This window comes from Marasmius oreades, chromosome 3 (genome assembly GCF_018924745.1).
Source record: "Marasmius oreades isolate 03SP1 chromosome 3, whole genome shotgun sequence".
NCBI lineage: Eukaryota > Fungi > Basidiomycota > Agaricomycetes > Agaricales > Marasmiaceae > Marasmius > Marasmius oreades.
In genome coordinates, this window is record NC_057325.1 from 596,310 (window position 1) to 616,252 (window position 19,943).

The following is a 19,943-nucleotide window of genomic DNA, read 5'->3' on the forward strand; positions in this document are numbered from 1 at the left end:
TTCTTCTGAGCTTTTTAGTAGGCAGTTCGACGCAAATGCGGATCCGAAGTCAACTTGTTCCGAAACCACCACCTTAGGAACGATTAGCCATTATGGCAGACTCTTTTACCTCCCCTATCCCTCAAGCAACTCATTCTGATCCCGGACCTAGCCAGGAAATAGAACCTCACCTGAAGGAACCTTGTCCAACCGCAACTAGAAATTCATGGAGACCGCCCAAATCTGAAAGCTACTCGCAACGAAGTTGAACGAACTCGCTCAGCACAATACACAGCTCACTACGCCGTCACTGTATAATTCAAGAGTGGGGCGAGTGAGATAGTACAAACGGTTTGTACTCTTCCCCCCCCCCCCCCCCGGATATGTACTGCTGACCTTCTGGTAGATTGCCAGGAAGATCTCTCCTCTATCAGGCGATGGTCTTCTGATAACCCCAACCCTGTTCCATCCCCCTCCTTTTCGTTCAACCACCTCATCTTTAACTTCGATCCAATTTGACGATGCCCGGTGACGACTCTGCCCGCGATCAATTAACGAACCGTCAGATTCCTCAGATTCGTCGAATTGATGAAAGAGCTCTCCAAGCCCTTGAATCCTCTCAACGCCCTGGTAGGTGTTCTGCCAACCAATACCATGCCTCTCGAGCGCGCGAAAAGACGGTTCGGGATACAAGGAAATGCGATCAGTACGTATTATGTGCTGGTATTACTGCATGGCCCAGCCTTTTACCTGACGAACGAAATTGCAGTGACAGGTGGCTCCGGTGGTCCAATCGTGATACGCGCTCTCCTCAAGCACGGTACATCTGGGGTTGCAGCATTTGATATTCCCAGATCGCTCGAGACAGCGAAAGACGCGATCGAGACTCTGCGTCTGATGTTAGGGATCATGATCTGATCGAAAAGAGTGTTCAGGAAGTTGCGGACAGGTTGGGTACCGTCGATATACTCCTATGTCTTGCTAGAGTCATCCACCACGACCATGCTCTCGAAACATCAAACGTGGATTGGAGGAGAGTCATGGATGTAATGTCACGGGTGGCTGGATTTGTGCTCAGGCTGTCGGAAAGTAAATGGGACCCTTCGTCGACTTTCTTCTAGTTGATCGTTTGCAAACTTTTTTATTGGTTTTTTATCACATAGACGGATGGTCGCTCAGCAAACAGGCGGAAGCATCGTCTTCACCGCATCCATCTCCGCGCATCGCATCAACTCTTTCAATCTTACAGCACATCTAAAGCGTCAATCTTACAATTGATGCATTCCCTTGCTGCTGAACGGACTGTACATGGCATTCGGGCGAATTCCTGGTACATGGATCGTAACCTAAACCATGGAGAAGGTCTTGAGGAGTGTAGGAATATATTGGCGAGTCGAAATCCAATGGCGCCGGATTCTAAAGAGGTCTGTGTAGACGGGTGTCCGAGTATACGTGGACTAGTATTACAGTTGAGAGGCAATCCAAATCATTCAAAGGAAACAACAGAGGGAGAAAGAGACAGTCAAAATAACAATAAGAGATGGACGTCCTAGGTATTGCAAACATACAAGGAGAAAGCTGCCGACAGAATGTATCTATGAGTGGCACGATGATGACGGGATAGACCAGGGAAATAGCGAATAATCAGAAAATGCGAAGAGTCGAAAGAACGGCTATCGTGAAGTGAAGAGGAGTCGAATGGCACGTGTTCTTTTTCCCTCCTCTACCGGATGGTAAAACTATGCAATACGCAGAGCGCACAGAAACCTGCACAGATAATAAACCCGACTGGGTACCCATTAGGATTGCTCTCGATGCTGACGGACCAAATCTAGAACCAAAAGTGAGCATGTGTCTTTACTCTCCCGAACAAATCACTCACCCATCCGCCCAACACGGGCCCAAAGCACCTGGCTAAGCTGACGATGCTCTGAGCAATCCCATTAGCGAAACCGATCGCGTGAGGCGGTGTCACTAGCAAGAGAGAGAAATAAGACTCCCGTCGGGACGGCTAAATCCAAAGCGGAACGCACTGTAGTTCAGAAGAATAGAGATGGAAGTGTACCCGAATGTGGATGCACAATATCTTACAGCCCTATGTAATCCCGATTAAATTACGGAAGCTTCTGCAAACAAAATGAACTCACGTGCTGACGGCGAGAGCTACAGAGAATCTATTTGAGCTTTCGGGTCATGGAGCCGGAACAACGACATACCGGTCATCAACAAGACATTACCATCCTCCTCTTCACTTGCAAAGGGAACTCGATATAATATGACCGTAAGGTAAGATGGAATGAACAGCAAGGACCCCAAACGGAACATCGTCAGATGCGAAAAACGTCCTCGGGGCGGTCTGCGATGGAGTAAGTGTCGGTGTGATGAAGGTGACATGACTCAGAGGAGAACAGACCCAAGATTCCTGAGACGAATTACACGTGTCAGTAAGGAACACTTGCAAGTCTAGCTAAGACTTACGGGTACAAATAAAACTGGTATGCAATCTGTGCAAGACACATCAATGCGACTTCGATGAAGAGTAGTCAGACTTGATATTGCCCAGAAGAAGCGCGGGGGAAATATACGCACTCAGCTGAGCAAAATGACCAGCGTTGAGATTGAGTCCTCCTGAATCGTAATCCCTAGTCACGCAGAAAGTCAGCCTCGGTGACGACCCAGGATGAAGAAGAGTAACACTCACGTAACGAGGTACGACATGAAAACTTGATCGTGAGTAGTGCTATGTAGTGCCAGACATCCGTATTGAAGAATGACCAAAATCGGAAGCTGCGAGACCAGCGTGGGTGCTTTCTCTTCGACGACCTCGTCCGTGTCAGGCTCAATTCTCGATGCCCTTCTTGATTCCAGGATAGGTGCCAGCATATCATCACCTTCTGTAACGTGACTGACATCCATTTCCGAACGCAATAATAGTTGTTGTGCATCTAAAACAGCCGCGGGGGTCTTGACGCCGGGATGAGAGAAAATAGCGGGAACATTCGATGAGTATCTTCGTAGAGCTGGAGGTGTACCAGCTACATTCTGAGAGTAGGAACCGGCCACAGGTCGGGAACCACCTGTACCAGACGGTTTACGAGGGGAGGATGGAGTGCCATAGCGTTTCGGAATGTTCAAGGACTGACGAGTTGCTAAAGGCGAACCACTCATACTCTGCCGGGCGGCGGAGCTGCGCGAATCCTGTCGGGGACGATTGGCAATAACGATAGGCAACGTGCCCTCTGGACGAGGTGTATCAAGAGTTCCAGGATTTGTATCAATCAATTCACCCAAGTCTAAGGAGTCATCATCATCATCATCCACCTCAGTGTCCGTCTCGAACGGGTCTTCATTGTCCACGTTCATCGCCGCAGCGACCCACAGATCGGCGATATTCGTCACTGCGTTTTCGTTCGCCATCAACAACCTCTGTGCAAAATTGAGGTCACTAGAATCAGTCGTCATGGATTCCCTGCGGCTATCGGCATTGCGGTGGGCAGCATTGCTGGCCAAACTACCTCGGCGCAGACGACTAGCAACGGTGGCATTGCTCGCGATACGGTTTCGATAGCTGCCGTAACCGTATGCAGACCCTCCGAATCTGCTGGTACTTGCTCTCGAAAATGTTCTCCTATCGGCTCGAGGGCTAGAGGACAAAGGCACTGCAGGCTGAACAATCGGGTATTCAGCAGCTCCTTGCGGAGTCTGTGCCTTCCCAAAATATCCAGAAAGCTTCTGTGACAGTCGTCGACCGATAGAACCAGTAAGAGATTGCGGCTCAGTAGATTCGAAAACGGGCGTTGGAGGTACCGATTCTTCTTCTGGGATTGTGGAGGGAACGTCGAATTTTTCGGCGGGAAGTCGAATACTTCCTTCTCGTGGACCGCCGTCAGGTCCCAAGAAACACGCGAGAAGGGAACCAGTGAGCATGACTAGAGCAGCCAAGCCACAAGGTAGCAGATAGGGCAACTCTTTAAAGATAGGCATTTGCTCGAAGACCATTGGCCACTTGTCCGCCGGGCGTTCAACTGTGAATAGTATTAATACTGACGAAAACAAATGAGTGGATCGGTGAAAGCATACATGATCCTCCAATGATGGCGCCAGCTACACCTCCGAAACCCCAACAAAATCTATGAAGCATACACGTGAGAACCTAGACGGATCCTAACTGATATTTCTTACCCTAAGATAGCGTAGGCGCGACCTTCATTTGTAGCATCCGAAATGAAAGAAACAGAACCACGAGCCACGCCCACGGCACCTGCAAAGATTCCCTGAAGTAGACGAATGCATATCGCTTGTGGAAGACTGGTCGATGTTCCGAAAGTGGCACAAGTCAGAGCGCTTCCGAGAAGTGAGACAACCAACACTAATCTCCGCCCGTGCTTCTCTGCCACCGTGGCCTAGTGAAGAGGTGAATGACACGGTGAATGATCCGAAGTTATTGAACATACCCAGAGTAACGACGTGAGGAATTGTGTGAGGAAGAATGTGGCGACTGTGGTCAGATGAGGTGAGTCTACGAAGATGCTATTGCGAAGACACGTACCGAGGATACCCGTCCAAAAGGCTATCTCTGCTTCGTCCGTTATCTTCCCAAAACCTGAAGTCGACAGTAAGCTTTCCAAACCCGAGGAACAAGGCTTTAAAGCAAGCTCGCCTTTAACCATGAACAAGAGAAAAGGTGCTGAAACGTTAGCCGACAAGAACTCGCCCAACATCGCCTGCAAAACAAAATCAATTCTACTAATGCGGATATAGAATTGAGAACAGGGCGCACGATTGATAGTACGACCATGGGTAAGGCTGGTAATGGTGTTACATATGCCTCTCCCGAGGGCTGTACGACGCTTGGAATCGGTGGCCTTTCGTGTTTCGCGCCATCTAAAAATTCGCTGTTCCTCAACCTTGCCGTCGAACTTGGACGACGCATCCCACTTGAAAACCTGCCCAGCGTCCTGCGCAATCTTGAAGGAGTAGTGTTTGCATCATCCAGAGCTGAATCCTCTTGACCAAAAGAGCGATGGGGAATAGACCCTCGTCGAATTGACTTGGGCGTACTCATGATGAGATGGTAGTAAGAAGACAAGAAGTGAACAAACAAGGCGAGCTCGACAATTTCAATGACAGAGTTAAGTTGGAGTTATTATTAAGGTCACAGCACTTGGTCTTGTGACCAGCTCGGGGTTTTCGGCCATCAACCGTCAGAGTAAATTTCTTTCATTTTTCTCCTCGCGTAACAAATGCTTCCTTCTTCTCTCGTGGATCTTACTCTAGCTCGTATCAATGCTCCATCTAATCTGCATCAGTCAAGACATTTTCAGCGGAGCTCAAGATATCTGCAAAGTGCGGCCTTGAAGCTCAAACCACCGAAGGAAACCTCACCTGCATACTACTCGAGGAGGAATGATAAAGATATTTCATTGTAGTTTCTCTCTATCTTTTCTCATTTTCATCTAGTCTCTGATCATAAATATCAGGAAGAAACGATCTAGACTTGAGGACGGCGGACTAAGAGTTCGCCCAGTACGCGACTCTCCAAAAGCAATTTCCGAACTTTCGCAAAGAGTGAGAAAATTAGAAGAGGTGGCCATGGAACACGTACGCCGCTCGTAATTCCCATGACCTTTTCTCTAACATGATACCAGCAAGCAGTTCTGGATCCTCCAGCATACACTGAAGAGCAGCTTCTAACAATTTACGAAGACCTTCTTTCAAATCCAGAGGTAGCACCTCAAACCGTGGAGACTCCAGTTACGGAGGACGAATCAAATGAAGAGAGGGACCAGTCGCTCTTGATGCAGCTCGACCAAAGACTTGTGGCGTCAGTTGGTTCCCCAAACTCATCGTCCGAATCACTATCCTCGATGCTTCGGCGCATGACGCGAGCCCACCGATCACACGAAGTTCAACGTCAACATGAAGACGTTCACCAAGAAGCGTACCTCAGGACTCTGGACAAAGTTGAAAGCCTTGTGTTGGAGTTGGATGCAATACAAGTGTGTGGTGACAAGCTTTCTGTTTCGCCGGGAGTGCTATCTTTCTCGGATTGGGAAGCACTAATGCGCGTAGCAGTGAGTAATATCCAGTCGTTATACACTGCTCCTGGCTGATCACCGCTCAGTTACGTGCAGAGGACCTCAAATCAGCTCAGCTGGCATCGGAGCTTATGCAGGTATCGGCGTTCATGTTATCTTTCTTTGCTTCCTTATTAATACCTTGATATCAGAAAACCGGACTTGATGTGACTGAAGAACATGTCAATACAATTCTTGAATACTTTGTTGAGCGAGGCGATACCGTAGGTTTCGAAAACAACCTAAAACACTATGTTCAAGGTAAAGCCAACATCGCGTTACCCGTTACTCGAAACTAATTGCAACGAAGATATCCCTACCGAACAGCAACGGCACCTTCACGTCAAAGCTCATCTAAACGCGACCTCCTCCTCAACTTTCCCCACCTCAGCCCTTTCTATTGTGCATTCTTATGAGAATCAAGCTGCGCCTCCGCCGATGAAAACATACTCCAAAGTAATCCATCACCTCCTCACCGTTCCCCACTCAACTGCCCAAGCACAAGCATGGGATCTCTTCTCACACATGCGTTACGTGTCCCATCCAACCCCAGACGCTATTCTCTACACCCAGATGATCCGTGCATGTGCCTCATATTACACCGCCTCCCGTGCAGCAGATCCAGAACGTGCTTTGGATCTATGGACTGAGATGTGTATTGACAACAACATTACACCTTTGGCTGGGACATACAACGCCATTATCTTAGCATGTGCACGTTCAGGACGAAAAGTATACGTGGCTGAGGCCTTCAGGCTCGCGAAGCAGATGCTGGACTCGAGCAGGGATGCTTGCGGGTTGCCTGCGTACCTTCCTGACATTCTGACATTCTGCGCGTTGTTAGAGGGTGCTAAACGGGTAGGAGACCTGGCGCGAGTTCGCTGGATCCTGGCAGAGATGATTGGGGAGAAACAGCGCGGAGCAGCTGATGTTACGGTGAATGAGAAGGCGATGATGCATGTCTTCCACGCCTATGCGGCTTATCAAGTACCGTTCAAACGGTCTATGGCGTTGTTGGTGGAAGAAGAGGCTGGGGATAAGGAAAAGGAAAAGGATAATGGCGAATCGGAAATCGCATTACAGGAACAACAAATAGACAATACGGAAGCTCTGCCACCTGTTCCCGAAGCGAGGACGCCTTTATTTACCCATGTACCCCCACAAACTCACCACGAAGTCCTTGCAGAAGCCGAGATTCTGTTCGCGCGGATTCTTGAGGAAACCGGCGCAAAAGTTAATTACGAGACGTTCGAAGACGCATTTGTTCCGCATCCCAAGTTCGGTCAAGTCCAAATCACCGTCAGGTTGCTCAATTCCTACTTGTCGGTTCATTACAAACATAATTCGCTTGAGAACGCCAGAACTTTGTTCTGGAAGGTCTACGAAGATTTGGGTGTTCAACGTAGTGCTAGGACATACCAGGAAGCGATGGAGCGATGCGCGAATCCAAAGCGGTCCGAAAGAGCGACAGCGCTTGACTTTGCAAAGAAGCTCATGGACCAGTGGAAAGCCTCAAACATGGAAGTTTCTAGAGAAGGAGAGATAGCACCTGCGAGAACGATCGAGAAACTGCACGCTGCCTATATCAAAATCTTGAGTTTGTAAGTTGTCATCGATTCCTTACTTTCCTTATGTTGCCTGTCTTCATCTTCTCACCGTAGGACCGACAATCTCGACCAGGCTCTGGATCATGTTAGGTCATTCGTAGCACGATACCACCCATCGTCCGTACGGTGTTCACGACAGCCCCAAAAGCCGAATTATCGATCGATGAGGACATCTCTCGTCGCGGCGCGACCCCTTGTACGGTTGAGCACCGAGACAGAGGTGCCCGATGATGGAGTGCCACCGTTACTTACGTTTAGTGACCTCGAGGTGCTGCATCATCGGCTTGTTGCTGCCAACCGAGGGGAAGCTATTGGATATATCAAGTACATTTGCAAAGCGTATGAGTGGGCCCTTCGAGTGAGACGGGATGAAACTATGCGCGCCAGGCCGATGGAACCCGAGAATAAAGAGGCGCTCGTTTCGCTGGACTAGACCTCGTTCCCACGCATATGATGGTACGTACCTACATATCCTTGCAGAAGTAACTACATAGTCAATAACGATATGTATCTAGCACGGTCCTGAGGTACACATCTGTCACGATGGCGCTCCTCCAACTTCTTATGGGTTGCTGATTCTAAACTTCCGAACTCCTCGCTGTCGACGTGCATGGGCTTGAGCTCGTTCTGTAGGTTTGCCGAGATTCGATGAGTCAACGTGCGCTGCGGAATTTTAATTAACCACCCACACTTCCAATTGCATCGCTTTTTCTGTTTACCATCAACGTCGGGACAGCGACATACATCATTTACGGAGATCAGTGTCACGACTCACAGCCTTCAAGCTCAGTATCTCAGCGCTTTGATTTTGAAGCAAGCTGGCGGGATCGCGGGAGGGTATATCCGAAGTCGATACGTGTAATCCCCTACAGGGGTCAATATTCAGCCCAAGTGTACAGTTACTTCCGTCAAATCATGATGTATACTTGCGATTCAACGCCTTCATCATTTCACGGGCCTTTCTAAACATCTCGCTTAAATTCGACCGGGGACTTATCGTGCTTGCGAGCTGCCATCATGGAGGAGGATGCGTTATCCTCTCTGCTGGGTGGTATTACCAGCACAGACCGTATCCAGCAAGCTCTCGGCGGTTGTTTCTATTTCCAGATTCTGAGTCATCGCCTGAACTTTGAAAGTCCCATGCTTGTTCCATACTATTTAACAGCATTGCTCCATTCGCGAAGCTTTCAAGTGGATATGATAGGTGTCGTTCTAGGCTCTGAAACGAACTTGAAAAGAAGTATTGGGGGTATCTTCTGTCTTAAGTTATAACTTTCGGGTCTATGTCCCAACCTTGGTCACGGTATTTAGTGCCTGCCAGACTCTAGTGCGGCCCGCATCCGTCATTTAGAAGCGGATAGGCTCTAGCTGCTGTGAATAGAATTTTCCGCGAACGAGAACGAGCTGTTACAGGGTATCCTACTCAGCTGTTAGTAGGTATTGATGTACAGCGGCACCTCTAAACTGTATGCCAGAAGTTCGTATCCCTGAACATCAGAATTTTCTCAAGCGACTACCAGATACCCAGGTGCAAAGAAACTCAAAAAAATTTTCTGACCTGCCAATGCGATTGGCGCGGTGCCCGACGGAGGCCCATGCACACGTAAGTACAGTACATAGTATTATTATAAGATCTCTGGCAGCGTGCTGCGACAAATCATAAATGCATGACTGACTGGCGACGGGCACAGGAAGGCGGGACACTGGCATCCGGCAAACTCGGGGTACGAAAGATACCGTCAGCCCGGGAGCCTGAGGTTGTGACAAGAAAAATAAATCAACCACAGGCTCCATTGACTCGGAATTCAGTGACGGAGGTAAATATCATCCGACGTTCCATTGCACAGTGGGTCAGAGTCATCCCCAGGCTACCTGTAAGTAAGGATGGACAACTTAGAAAGGTTCTATGTTCAGTTTTTGTTGAACAACATGGGTGATTCATACGTTTAATACTTAATACCGTCGAAATTGCTATGGTACTATGGATGGTGACTTTCAGGGCAATTTTCAATCTGAGTCGTCGTCACAGATCCTGACGCCACTTTTATTGATTCATGATCTGGGGCAGCGGCTTCATGAGGAACACCATCAATCCGAGATAACGAGGTGGCTTCAGTCCATCTGGAAACTTAAGAAGGGCCGGGCGCCGCCACGGTAAATAGGACCCTCACTTGGATTGGGAGTTTACCTTCCATCTGGCAACGGGAACGGGAAATGGAAGACTCGGCTATCTGATATTTCGAGTGAGACTGGGGAAGGGTGGAAGGTGGGAGGGTCCAAACATCCCTGATATCCGGTAGTGACTAGGCTGACAAGTTATCGAGTTCGAGTAATGTGGCGTACAGAATATCCAGACCTTTCAAGAATACAGACTTGGAATTTCAAAAGACCCAAAGTCGACCAACTTGGTTGAATTCTCTCAGCAGTTTGAGTTACCTACAATGAGTTTGCAGACTGTTCAGACGCGTGCGTACCGGCCCCATTTTGCCCCGGCTATTGCCAGGTTCAGGGCCAGCGGAAACCTCTTGTACCAAGGAGACTGGCGGCCCTGCGACTCCGAACCAAAAGGAGGGAAAAGGACGGCGAGCATCTAGGTGCTGTAAACCAGGGTAGCATCCCGAACTTTTCCCGACGGCTGAGTCGATAATCAAAATGAATCTGAGCAGTCACGTTAAGATCATACTCGGGGTAATAAAATGACAAAATCGCGCTCACTCGTTCAAGATTCACTGTGAGCGTAGTGTGAAAGATTCCGATATGTGAAGTGAGATTTGGCGGAGCGAAGTTGACCCTTGCTCAAGACTCCGGAGCATCAATTCATCATTCCTGACTTATAATCGCTCCGATGGTCGTTCAAGTTACGATTCCGCTCCAGGTCGTTGTCCGAGTCGGGTATTGGCAAGCATGAAGCTGGTCGCAAGCACGATATGATACGTTCATGTCAGAAATGAACGGTACGGATCGAGAGGGAAGGTAAGTAGGTTGCATTCACCGGTGCATCTGATCAGTTGGCATTTCGCTTGTAATTAACAAAGCTTTGACCCGGAAGAACTGACGTGAGCCTCTCACGAGTGATGAGACATGTGTTAACACTGAATAGACTAGAATAAGAGTCATCAATAGGTTTAAAAAAAGTTTTCCGTCCGCGACTGTACGTACATTGGCAAAGACCTCTGGATCGTAATGTGGCGTCGTTTAAAATTTCAACGTTTACGAAAAACAGGCCAGATCCAGCCAGATAGTATTGCTGGCGCTCCTTGATATTGAGAGAAAACGATTAGAATCTAGGATCAAAATACGTTCACAGGTAGCCGTTTCGATGTTGCTGTCACTTCTTCAGAAAAAAACCGGCTGCAAACTGGTACGTAGAGAATCTAACCTTCCGTCTGACATTATTCATGCGACCTGTCATCGGCAGAGCCTCGAGCTCCTCCTGAAACAACCAGGCTTGGAAGATTCGGAGCCGAGAAACGTGTGTATTCACTGCAAAGTCGTATTTCTTGAAGCCCAACTAGCTCCCTTGAAGACTCGCTGGCAATTCACCTATAGCATTCATGGTCATACGGCAACAAAAACTTTGCACGAAAACGGCCAAGAAAGTGGATTGAACGAGTCCAAAGCACCCGTCAGGTTCGGAGCCCTTAGGCTTTCTTCCGTTTAGGTAGAACAACAAGCGGAGAATGTACCGTTTCAGAATAATCATCGCGATGTTTTAGCCCTGAGTCACATCCACTATGTCTCTTAAGCGTGGTCACTGGTTCGCCGGGATTTCAAGCAGCATATAATAGTGTTGGCGTTATTTTCGTCTTTCCAGCTGGAATGTTCCACGTCAGTCGGAGTATGAGCTATGCTTCAGCTGGAACACTTACTTCTCAGTGCTTGACTTGAAGCTTGAAGGAGCACTGAGTTGCTGTGCGGCTACTAGCAACCGGGCATCAGGCTGAGGTTCCGGGAGGAAATCAATAAGGACAAATAAAACACATGGTCCGCCTCAGCCACCAGCTCAGCTCTTTCCCGTTTCAACAACATCTACGCCGACGGCTATTATATCCGAAGTGTCGTTACGGTCTTAATTTTCTCTCGGGAAGTCTTTTAGTCAAGGAAATCTTATCTCAAAGCACCCCCACATGGCGAAATCTGGATCATACTACCTGGGACGCCGACTCATCATTTTACAGAAAGGCGGTTAGAACGCAACAAAAATTTTCAGTTTTCATATATTCCTTTATTGGGTGCGTCTGTATCAATCCTTTCAATCGTTGCATCTCAATATGCCAAAACTCGGGGATACTTATGCTGTGCAAAATTCAACTTCGCGTGGCTTGGTATAGGCAGATCTGGTGTGCCTTGCCTTCATGTAATGGATCGTGAAGTCGGGGACAGACTTGGTGTAGTTCTAATCTTGGCTCGCCAATGGGAGTGTCACCGATCGCGTTTCTGGTTTAAAAGGTGTGCATCCGTTTACCAACTTCTTCTCTACCCCCCTTTGCGTTCTTCTCCCTTACACATATTTTTTTCCTTCTCCCCGCCTTTTATACTTTCTTCATCTTCATTCCTATTCACCTGTAACATGTCTACTCCGTTAGCATCTACTTCTTCGCACCCCGGGCCTGCAAAGTTTCAACTACCCGACCTCGTTTCAGACTGTAATTTCGACCTTCGCGTCAGTCGTCATCGAAAACAAATCACTACAGAGACGAAGAAATGGCTCTTCAAGGGCGACAATATTGTTGGAAAGGCCCGTAATAAGTACAATGGGTTGAAGTGTGGGTCGCTGTCTGGTGGGTTCAACGCGTTCATGTTATGCAACAGCACCGTCTAACCTTACTCTCTCGTCAGCTATGGTCTATCCTGGGGCGGCGTATCCTCAACTAAGAGTCTGCAATGACTTTTTGACTTATCTCTTCCATCTTGACAACCTATCCGACGACATGGATAACCAAGGAACAACCAATACTGGCGATGTTGTTATGAATGCCCTATATCACCCAGGGAAATATACGTCACCACGGGTCGGCAAAATGACTAGAGAGTGAGTCATCCTTCAACCCTTCTCTAGTATATTGAACGTTGACCGTAACTGCAGTTACTGGAACCGCCTAATACGGACTGCATCTCCTGGTACACAACAGCGATTCATCGAGACGTTCGACTTCTTCTTTCAAAGCGTTACCGAGCAGGCCCAGGATCGAGCCGCCGGTGTGATACCTGATCTGGAATCATACATTGCTTTAAGGCGAGATACATCAGGCAAGTCGTTCTTGTGCTATCTCTACACGTGTTTTGCTCATATGCCAGCCGTTTTACAGGATGCAAGACATCTTTTGTCCTCATTGAATACGCGTACAATCTTAATATCCCAGATGAGGTTATGGACCATCCTCTGATCCGCAGCCTAGGTGAAGCCGCAAACGATCTTGTGACATGGTCGAACGTATGTCCCCCTTATTATTTTTATTCGAAGTACCTAAGTTAACATTCCTCCCAGGACTTATTCTCATACAACGTCGAACAATCCAAAGGCGATACTCACAACATGATCCCCGTAATCATGAATGAGTTCCAGTACGACCTTCAAACGGCCGTCGACTATGTTGGGAGCCTATGTAAGGAATCCATGGACCGTTTCATCGATGACAGGGCACAATTACCATCATGGGGACCTGAGATAGATCGCCAAGTTAACATCTATGTCGATGGTCTGGCTGATTGGATGGTTGGCTCTCTCCATTGGTCTTTTGAATCGGAACGTTACTTCGGAAAGAGTGGTTCAGAAGTCAAAAAGACAAGAGTCGTCAATCTCATACCTCGTCACCAGTAATATGCAGATCGTAAGTCATATTGATCACCAACGGAAATGAGTCTAATTATTCTACTCAGGCTGCAATTACACCCTTCAACAATCAATTAATCGTATTTTATGGTCGCCCTCTAGAAGATTTACAATACTATGCTTACTCCGGCCATCGATCACCTCCATCTCTGTATCATAAATATCCACATTCGCTGTAGCATATCCTCTTGACGTCTTTTTTCGTTCGTTCCCAACGCCCACATCGCTATTCACTTCCCTGTTCCACATTACTATCCCCACACTCCCTCAGAAGACACTCTCGTTCCTTCTTTGGTCCTACAATACGAACACTTCTATTCGTTGCTATCTTACTCCACATTCTGTCTCCGAACATTTACTCTGGGACTAGTTATTACTGTTTGAACTGTTTTCTCGTGCTTCTTATTGCTATTTATTGTTCACGCATTGATTTGATTATTCTGCGTACATACTTTCGTTCGATATCTCAACCTCCTTGGCCCGTATGCTGCCCCCGTTATGGATTACTTGACACTCACTACTATAGCTACTACATCAAATAAAAAGAAGTTGTGATTGATATCGTTATAGAGCGTTATGTGTACTTACTTACACTGTCAGTGTTTTTGGCATGACTACTTGCACCTAGAGCACACACAGGGTTTGGCCTATTGCTCCCGTCCTCTCCCTCTGAACAGCTCTCGAGCTGTATCAGTTCTCACGAAGCTCTGACTTGCTGGTGCGATTGAACCGCGTTTCCATAATACTCACGGGCCGCGGCGGGGTAGCATGGCATCTACCGCCCATGCATGTGCAGAATATTTGGTTATGCCCGAGCTTCTACGTTCGATACTCGCAATCGGGAACGGTGCGAACAATGAAACCATCATACAGATACTCGGGCACCTTGAAATGCCTATGCGTAAGTACTTACGATCAGTGTTTGTAATCCAAAATCTTTTTCTTTTTGTTATTCGGCCGGATACCAAATCAGTAAGAGTGTAACCGCTTATAACAGCTTGAGCCCGTTTTACCATGTTACGGATCTTGTTCATCAGTAACCAAAGATCATCAGGGCCTCTTTGTTTTTTTCATGGTTCATTAAGGCGCAACCGCGGGAAGGAACAGTAACAATAAGCTAATGTATTGATTATGCGATGATACATTGATTATTCTGCAAGCACTTGAAAGACTCCATGTCTACATTAGTTACCATCTGCTCTGATGATGTTCAACCCAGCGGTACCGCTGGCGGCATCGCCTACAGTCAAGGATTCAGGAGGGTACCTAGTCAAGACCTTTATCGGGAACGGATGCAAACATTGCCCGCCAACGCGCCTTTGACAGATACAAAGTTGGATCCTCCAAATGCGGCGGGGGCTTCAGTGATGGAGGTAAGCTGTAGCAGTGGCAATGGCCGATTAGTAGCCCTGCCTATCTCAGGCCCAAGTGGACAGTTCTGTCAATAATTGAGACAACTCGGTTTCTCGAGGTTCATCTGGATAAAAGAGACCCGAACCTCCGAGTCTCCGACTAACACGCTTTTCAATGGAGTTGTAGCCCGAGTCATCATTTCACTGTAGCCGTCCGGGTTGCTTTGGTTTTCGTCCAATAGTGATAGCAAACCAATCGTTACGGGAACAATGAGAAAAATCATAAGGACTTACTGGGGTAGGATATGCATCAATCATTGTTACGTCGTAAGAGAGCTTGAACGTACACTTACGCCGGGATGGAGAATGGAGAAGCGTGGAAAGAATCAGATAAATGGCCCACTGCCAAACCGAGGTCGAAACTGCATCCCGCGACACTCCGGCAAGGAAAAAACGTGCTGGCTGAAGATAAAATGCAGTGACTTCTTCATCAAACTGCGTTTTAATTCGTGCCTTAACTTTGTTCGACTTCGACGGATAACCCTATCACACTTCAAGTTATCGCCAATACGAACGCGATACATGTTTTGATGACAGACGTATGTCGAATATCAACCTGTTTCAAGCGTGTTCTTGCAAACGGATTCCATATCAGGACAAATTTAAGACGAGGAATGATAGGGTCCCCTTCAACAATGATTATTGGAGCATCCCCACCGTGCAAAGGTTTCCGAAGGAGATCCGCTAGTTGATGAATATCGTATTGCGTGCCGAAACCTGTTCTGAAGGTGTCAATGTTACTGGCAGGTCAAAAAGTGTGATATACTCACACGCAGCATTCGATCAGCGTCCTGCAGAATTCCCCTGAAAGTAGAGAGGCGAAAATATGCCGCAAGCTTTTAGAGATGAAGAGACCCGCGAAAACCAACAGTCTGATTATCGATTTTGACGTCAGAATTGATTTTAATTAGCGCAAGCATAACGGGTATACTCACGGTGAATCGAGCTTCCTGCCAGTGACGTTTTGATAGGCGCAGAAATTGAACGCCGGTCATACACAGTCATATGAGTCTTCGAAATCACAAGGTCCTTCAAGAAATTAAATGGGCGGCTAGAGCATTCTTTGGGATACTGGAACGTGATTTGGGTTCGGCGGGTACGTGCTTTTTCTGCCTGTCGGTGGCAGGGGTCAGACATATAGCTTGCATGGAAGGGTGCAATACCGCTACCGCGTAGAAATATCGAAGGTGAGTCTTCATTTTGATCCGATTCGTGCGAGGGTGTCATACCAACTGAAAGAACTGGCGAAAGTAATTGACAATGGTTAGTAACACTATGAGTACCTTTAGCAATCGGGGGGATGCGGGGTTCAATATAAATATTTACCTCTATCATAAGGCCAGCAGGTAGAAGTCTGGACGACTGAGAACTCGTTCACGCGGTGTCTTGACTCGGGGGCAAGACCGATACTTGAAGCTTGGATCCTTGTTCATCGGAAGGCGTCCAAATCCATGCGAGAGGCCCTAGAGACAATGAGCTCCACGCAGTAACTCAGTCCCACCTGAAAGTTTGAACGAGGTCCAGTTATATGGCAAATGGAGGTCCTCTATCCTTGTAAGTTGTAAGTTTAAAATTGAGGCTAAAGACGTGAATCGCCACGACACGAGACGACGAACACATTTCCTCGGGGTGGGCCCGATACACAGGGCTCCCTCGTCTGAGAAGGTTTTTCCAAGTTTGATTTTGCCCTTCACCAGCTACGAACAGTACAAGGCCAGTATTTACGGTTGTTTTACTGTTAGTCTTCATAAACTCAAGATAGTGTAGACACGTACCACCAAAAAAAAAAAAAAAGAGACGACGAACACGTGCAGCCTTCTGGTGGCTGTGCAATTTTTCTTCACGTTGATCGTTGTCCACATGAAAGCTAACTTCAAGGTATGCACAGAAAACCGGTCGCAACTATCTTTCTGCTCACTAAAAGCAGTTTTCCAATATATGTGGAACAGTTTATCGCCAGGGAAATGTGTTATTCACGCCAGACGGTAATTCTTTGTTGAGTCCGGTTGGGAACAGAGTGTCCGTTTTTGACCTCGTCAAGTGCGTTGCTTATTGCTTTATTCTCTGCCCTTATTAATTCTTAATCTAGTAACAAATCGTTTACTTTTGCGTTCGAAAATCGCAAGAACATTGCTGCGATTGCGCTGAGTCCCGATGGCAATATATTGATCAGCGTTGATGAAGGTTCTTGACGACAATTTCGGAATATCACAATGGTACTTACAAATTCGCACAGACGGTCGTGCACTTCTCGTCAACTTCAAGAGAGGCGTTGTCCTCCATCACTTTAACTTTCACAAACCTATCAAGGATATCAAGTTCTCTCCGGACGGAAAGCAAGTCAATTCCTCATTTTGACTGATTCTTTACCTCTAAGCGTTGTGCAGATACATTGCTGTTACTCATGGCGCACATATTCAAGTGTGGCGAACACCAAATCATCTTGCCCGCGAATTTGCACCGTTTGTGTTGCATCGAACCTACACCGGCCATCATGACGATGTTTTGAGTATTCAATGGGCGTCTGACTCCAAGTGAGTGGTGGCGTAGTCATTCTGCCTCCATTTATTCTTCTTCTAGGTGTTTTATCTCTGCTTCCCGCGACATGACGGCCCGACTGTTCACATTAAATCCAGTGGAAGGTTTTCGACCGAAAACGTTTGCAGGTCATAGAAATGCTGTCTTGAATGCCTATTTCGCGTCAGATGGGACGACTGTACGTTCAATTCAATGCTGTTAGATGTCGTACGTTTACATCCTTGGTAGATTTACACTGTTAGCAAAGATGGTGCCGTCTTCACCTGGAAAGCGAAAGAGTCCACCGAGTCGGATTCGGATGACGATCAAACTCCCATCGCGACTACTTCGGAAGGCAACTCAAACTACATTATCAATACCCGCTGGGGTGTCCATAAACGAAACTACTTCAACCAAGCTGGGACGACTGTGGTCTGTACAACTTTCCATGCACCCTCCAGTCTCCTTGTCGTCGGCTTTTCCACTGGAATTTTCGGTTTGTGGGAAATGCCCGCATTCTCCAACGTTCATACCCTCAGCATTTCTCAAGAAAAAATCTCTTCGGTTGCCATAAACCATTCAGGTGAATGGTTAGCATTCGGTGCCAGGAAATTGGGACAATTGCTTGTTTGGGAGTGGCAATCAGAGTCCTACATCCTCAAACAACAAGGACACTACTTCGACATGAACACCCTTGGTTACGCTCCCGATGGACAGACTATTGCCACAGGAGGTGATGACGGTAAAGTCAAAGTATGGTCAACGCATTCCGGCTTTTGTTTTGTCACCTTTACGGAACACTCTGCGCCCATCTCATCAGTATCCTTTGCAAAACAAGGAAGCGTCCTTTTTTCCGCATCATTGGATGGTACTGTTCGCGCGTTCGATTTGATGCGCTATCGTAACTTCCGAACATTCACCTCACCGTCTCCCGTACAATTCTCCTGTCTTGCCGTGGACCCCTCCGGAGAAGTAGTTGCAGCTGGATCGGCAGATTCGTTCGAGGTGTTTTTGTGGTCTGTTCAAACAGGGAAATTGTTAGATGTCTTGGCGGGTCATGAGGGTCCCGTCAGCTCTCTGGCGTTTTCACCGTCTGGTGCTAACCAGCTTGCAAGTGGATCTTGGGATCGCACCGTGCGTGTGTGGAACGTTTTTGGTCGCTCGCGAGCTGTTGAACCCTTCTCATTGAACTCGGATGTTCTTGCCATCACCTTCCGGCCTGATGGTAAGGAGGTTGCTGCGTCCACCCTGGATGGGCAGATTATGTTTTTTGATATTCAAGAATCGAAGCAGACGAATACAATAGAGGGGCGGAAGGATATCTCTGGAGGTCGAAAGGTAGATGATCGGATGTCGGCGGCCAACAGTACTTCAGGCAAAGCTTTCACGAGTCTTGCTTACACAGCTGACGGTCGTTGTCTCTTGGCCGGTGGGAACAGCAAGTATGTGGTGATATATGACGTGCGAGAAGGGGAAGGGGTGATGGTAAAAAAATTCCAGATATCGGAGAATCTGTCATTGGATGGAACGCAGGAATTTCTGGACAGTCGGAGAGTGAACGAAGCTGGTATCAATATCGATCTCATTGAATCCAGGGGAGACGAGAGCGATCTGGAGGATCGTCTTGATACGTCTCTTCCAGGCGCTACCCGCGGTGCTGGAGATATGTCAAAACGAAAGTATCGTCAGGAAGCTAGGACGAAATGCGTGCGGTTTTCGCCAACAGGGAGAGCATGGGCTGCAGCATCCACCGAGGGTCTTCTGATATATTCTCTCGACGAAACCGTTACCTTTGATCCTTTCGACCTCTCTATCGACCTCACACCGGAATCCGTGCTCGAGGTGCTCTCATCTGGCGAGTACCTCAAAGCACTCGTCATGGTTTTCCGTCTCAACGAAAAACCGCTGATTCAACATGTATACGAGAACATACCTCGTGCTGATATCCGTCTGGTCGCCCGCCAACTGCCAGTCCTCTACGTACCGCAACTCCTCCGATTCGTGGCAGATCACCTCGAGCAAAGTCCACATCTTGAATTCGATCTCCTCTGGGCAAATACATTGCTCATGACGCACGGGCGGTACCTTCGAGATCGTTCAGCAGACTACGCGAGCGTTTTCCGGATGTTGCAAAAAGGTCTAGGGGATTGCGAGGCAACTATCTCAAAGCTGTAAGTTATGTTCTAACGATACTCTGAGAAGAAAACTGACCATATTTTGCTAGCTGCGACCAAAATTTATCGACTTTATCCTATATGATTGACCAGGGCAGGTTGCAGCAGAATATGGACATTGACGAGCTTTAGAGTTCTCGTAGAAAAAGAACTCTGGAGTACTCGATCCGTGGCCTTTTCAAGAGGAAAGAATAGTTGAAATTTCGGGAGAGCCTCAGCGAGTCACTTACAAATACTACTACCAACATTATACCGATAATGATACAGACAGCGGGGAAAGATGGTATACCAAATCCCGAATCTCAGGTCGAGTGCGATTAAGGGCCTCGTATGACCTATGTGAG

General features: G+C 47.6%; 6 protein-coding genes across 7 annotated transcripts; 4 read left to right on the plus strand and 2 right to left on the minus strand.

Annotated features, from left to right (window-relative positions):
- The first annotated feature begins 45 nt into the window (after nucleotides 1-45).
- On the plus strand, nucleotides 46-1,462 carry E1B28_005500 (uncharacterized protein). Its single transcript, XM_043150066.1, has 3 exons — nucleotides 46-685; nucleotides 749-1,068; nucleotides 1,143-1,462. The coding sequence occupies exons 1-2, from the start codon at nucleotides 568-570 to the stop codon at nucleotides 895-897; spliced, it is 267 nt and encodes an 88-aa protein (XP_043011150.1). The 5' UTR covers nucleotides 46-567; the 3' UTR covers nucleotides 898-1,068; nucleotides 1,143-1,462.
- A 240-nt stretch (nucleotides 1,463-1,702) lies between these two features.
- E1B28_005501 (uncharacterized protein) lies at nucleotides 1,703-2,373 on the minus strand (the record flags this gene model as incomplete). Its single annotated transcript, XM_043150067.1, has 5 exons — nucleotides 1,703-1,810; nucleotides 1,862-1,953; nucleotides 2,013-2,074; nucleotides 2,127-2,142; nucleotides 2,196-2,373. 5 exons carry the CDS (start codon nucleotides 2,371-2,373, stop codon nucleotides 1,703-1,705), a joined length of 456 nt encoding a protein of 151 aa, XP_043011151.1.
- Nucleotides 2,374-2,376: 3 nt separating this feature from the next.
- On the minus strand, nucleotides 2,377-5,044 carry E1B28_005502 (uncharacterized protein; the record flags this gene model as incomplete). Its single annotated transcript, XM_043150068.1, has 9 exons — nucleotides 2,377-2,401; nucleotides 2,458-2,506; nucleotides 2,569-2,621; nucleotides 2,681-4,004; nucleotides 4,060-4,109; nucleotides 4,162-4,382; nucleotides 4,434-4,477; nucleotides 4,529-4,703; nucleotides 4,760-5,044. The coding sequence occupies 9 exons, from the start codon at nucleotides 5,042-5,044 to the stop codon at nucleotides 2,377-2,379; spliced, it is 2,226 nt and encodes a 741-aa protein (XP_043011152.1).
- Nucleotides 5,045-5,181: 137 nt separating this feature from the next.
- On the plus strand, nucleotides 5,182-8,689 carry E1B28_005503 (uncharacterized protein). Its single transcript, XM_043150069.1, has 8 exons — nucleotides 5,182-5,404; nucleotides 5,460-5,580; nucleotides 5,628-6,053; nucleotides 6,104-6,154; nucleotides 6,209-6,317; nucleotides 6,367-7,657; nucleotides 7,718-8,119; nucleotides 8,179-8,689. Exons 1-7 carry the CDS (start codon nucleotides 5,223-5,225, stop codon nucleotides 8,094-8,096), a joined length of 2,559 nt encoding a protein of 852 aa, XP_043011153.1. The 5' UTR covers nucleotides 5,182-5,222; the 3' UTR covers nucleotides 8,097-8,119; nucleotides 8,179-8,689.
- A 2,948-nt stretch (nucleotides 8,690-11,637) lies between these two features.
- On the plus strand, nucleotides 11,638-14,047 carry AGR1 (Sesquiterpene synthase Agr1). Of its 2 annotated transcripts, XM_043150071.1 has the most exons (7): nucleotides 11,638-12,112; nucleotides 12,250-12,444; nucleotides 12,503-12,695; nucleotides 12,750-12,913; nucleotides 12,973-13,097; nucleotides 13,152-13,494; nucleotides 13,544-14,047. In XM_043150071.1, the coding sequence occupies exons 3-6, from the start codon at nucleotides 12,505-12,507 to the stop codon at nucleotides 13,482-13,484; spliced, it is 813 nt and encodes a 270-aa protein (XP_043011155.1). In that variant the 5' UTR covers nucleotides 11,638-12,112; nucleotides 12,250-12,444; nucleotides 12,503-12,504; the 3' UTR covers nucleotides 13,485-13,494; nucleotides 13,544-14,047. The 2 variants fall into 2 exon arrangements, with proteins under 2 accessions (XP_043011155.1, XP_043011154.1); XM_043150070.1 differs by having other exon boundaries at nucleotides 12,090-12,444.
- A 2,721-nt stretch (nucleotides 14,048-16,768) lies between these two features.
- E1B28_005505 (uncharacterized protein) lies at nucleotides 16,769-19,731 on the plus strand (the record flags this gene model as incomplete). Its single annotated transcript, XM_043150072.1, has 8 exons — nucleotides 16,769-16,786; nucleotides 16,836-16,948; nucleotides 16,998-17,092; nucleotides 17,145-17,244; nucleotides 17,296-17,442; nucleotides 17,489-17,624; nucleotides 17,675-19,596; nucleotides 19,650-19,731. 8 exons carry the CDS (start codon nucleotides 16,769-16,771, stop codon nucleotides 19,729-19,731), a joined length of 2,613 nt encoding a protein of 870 aa, XP_043011156.1.
- Nucleotides 19,732-19,943: the final 212 nt, after the last annotated feature.

Coding starts and splice junctions, on each gene's coding strand:
- E1B28_005500 (XM_043150066.1), top strand. CDS start 568: ATGAAAGAGCTCTCCAAGCCCTTGAATCCTCTCAACGCCCTGGTAGGT. Junction 686..748: donor GATACAAGGAAATGCGATCA/GTACGTATTATG, acceptor ACGAAATTGCAG/TGACAGGTGGCTCCGGTGGT.
- E1B28_005503 (XM_043150069.1), top strand. CDS start 5,223: ATGCTTCCTTCTTCTCTCGTGGATCTTACTCTAGCTCGTATCAATGCT. Junction 5,581..5,627: donor AAGAGGTGGCCATGGAACAC/GTACGCCGCTCG, acceptor ACATGATACCAG/CAAGCAGTTCTGGATCCTCC. Junction 6,318..6,366: donor CCTAAAACACTATGTTCAAG/GTAAAGCCAACA, acceptor ATTGCAACGAAG/ATATCCCTACCGAACAGCAA.
- AGR1 (XM_043150070.1), top strand. CDS start 12,234: ATGTCTACTCCGTTAGCATCTACTTCTTCGCACCCCGGGCCTGCAAAG. Junction 12,445..12,502: donor GAAGTGTGGGTCGCTGTCTG/GTGGGTTCAACG, acceptor CTCTCTCGTCAG/CTATGGTCTATCCTGGGGCG. Junction 13,098..13,151: donor ATCTTGTGACATGGTCGAAC/GTATGTCCCCCT, acceptor CATTCCTCCCAG/GACTTATTCTCATACAACGT.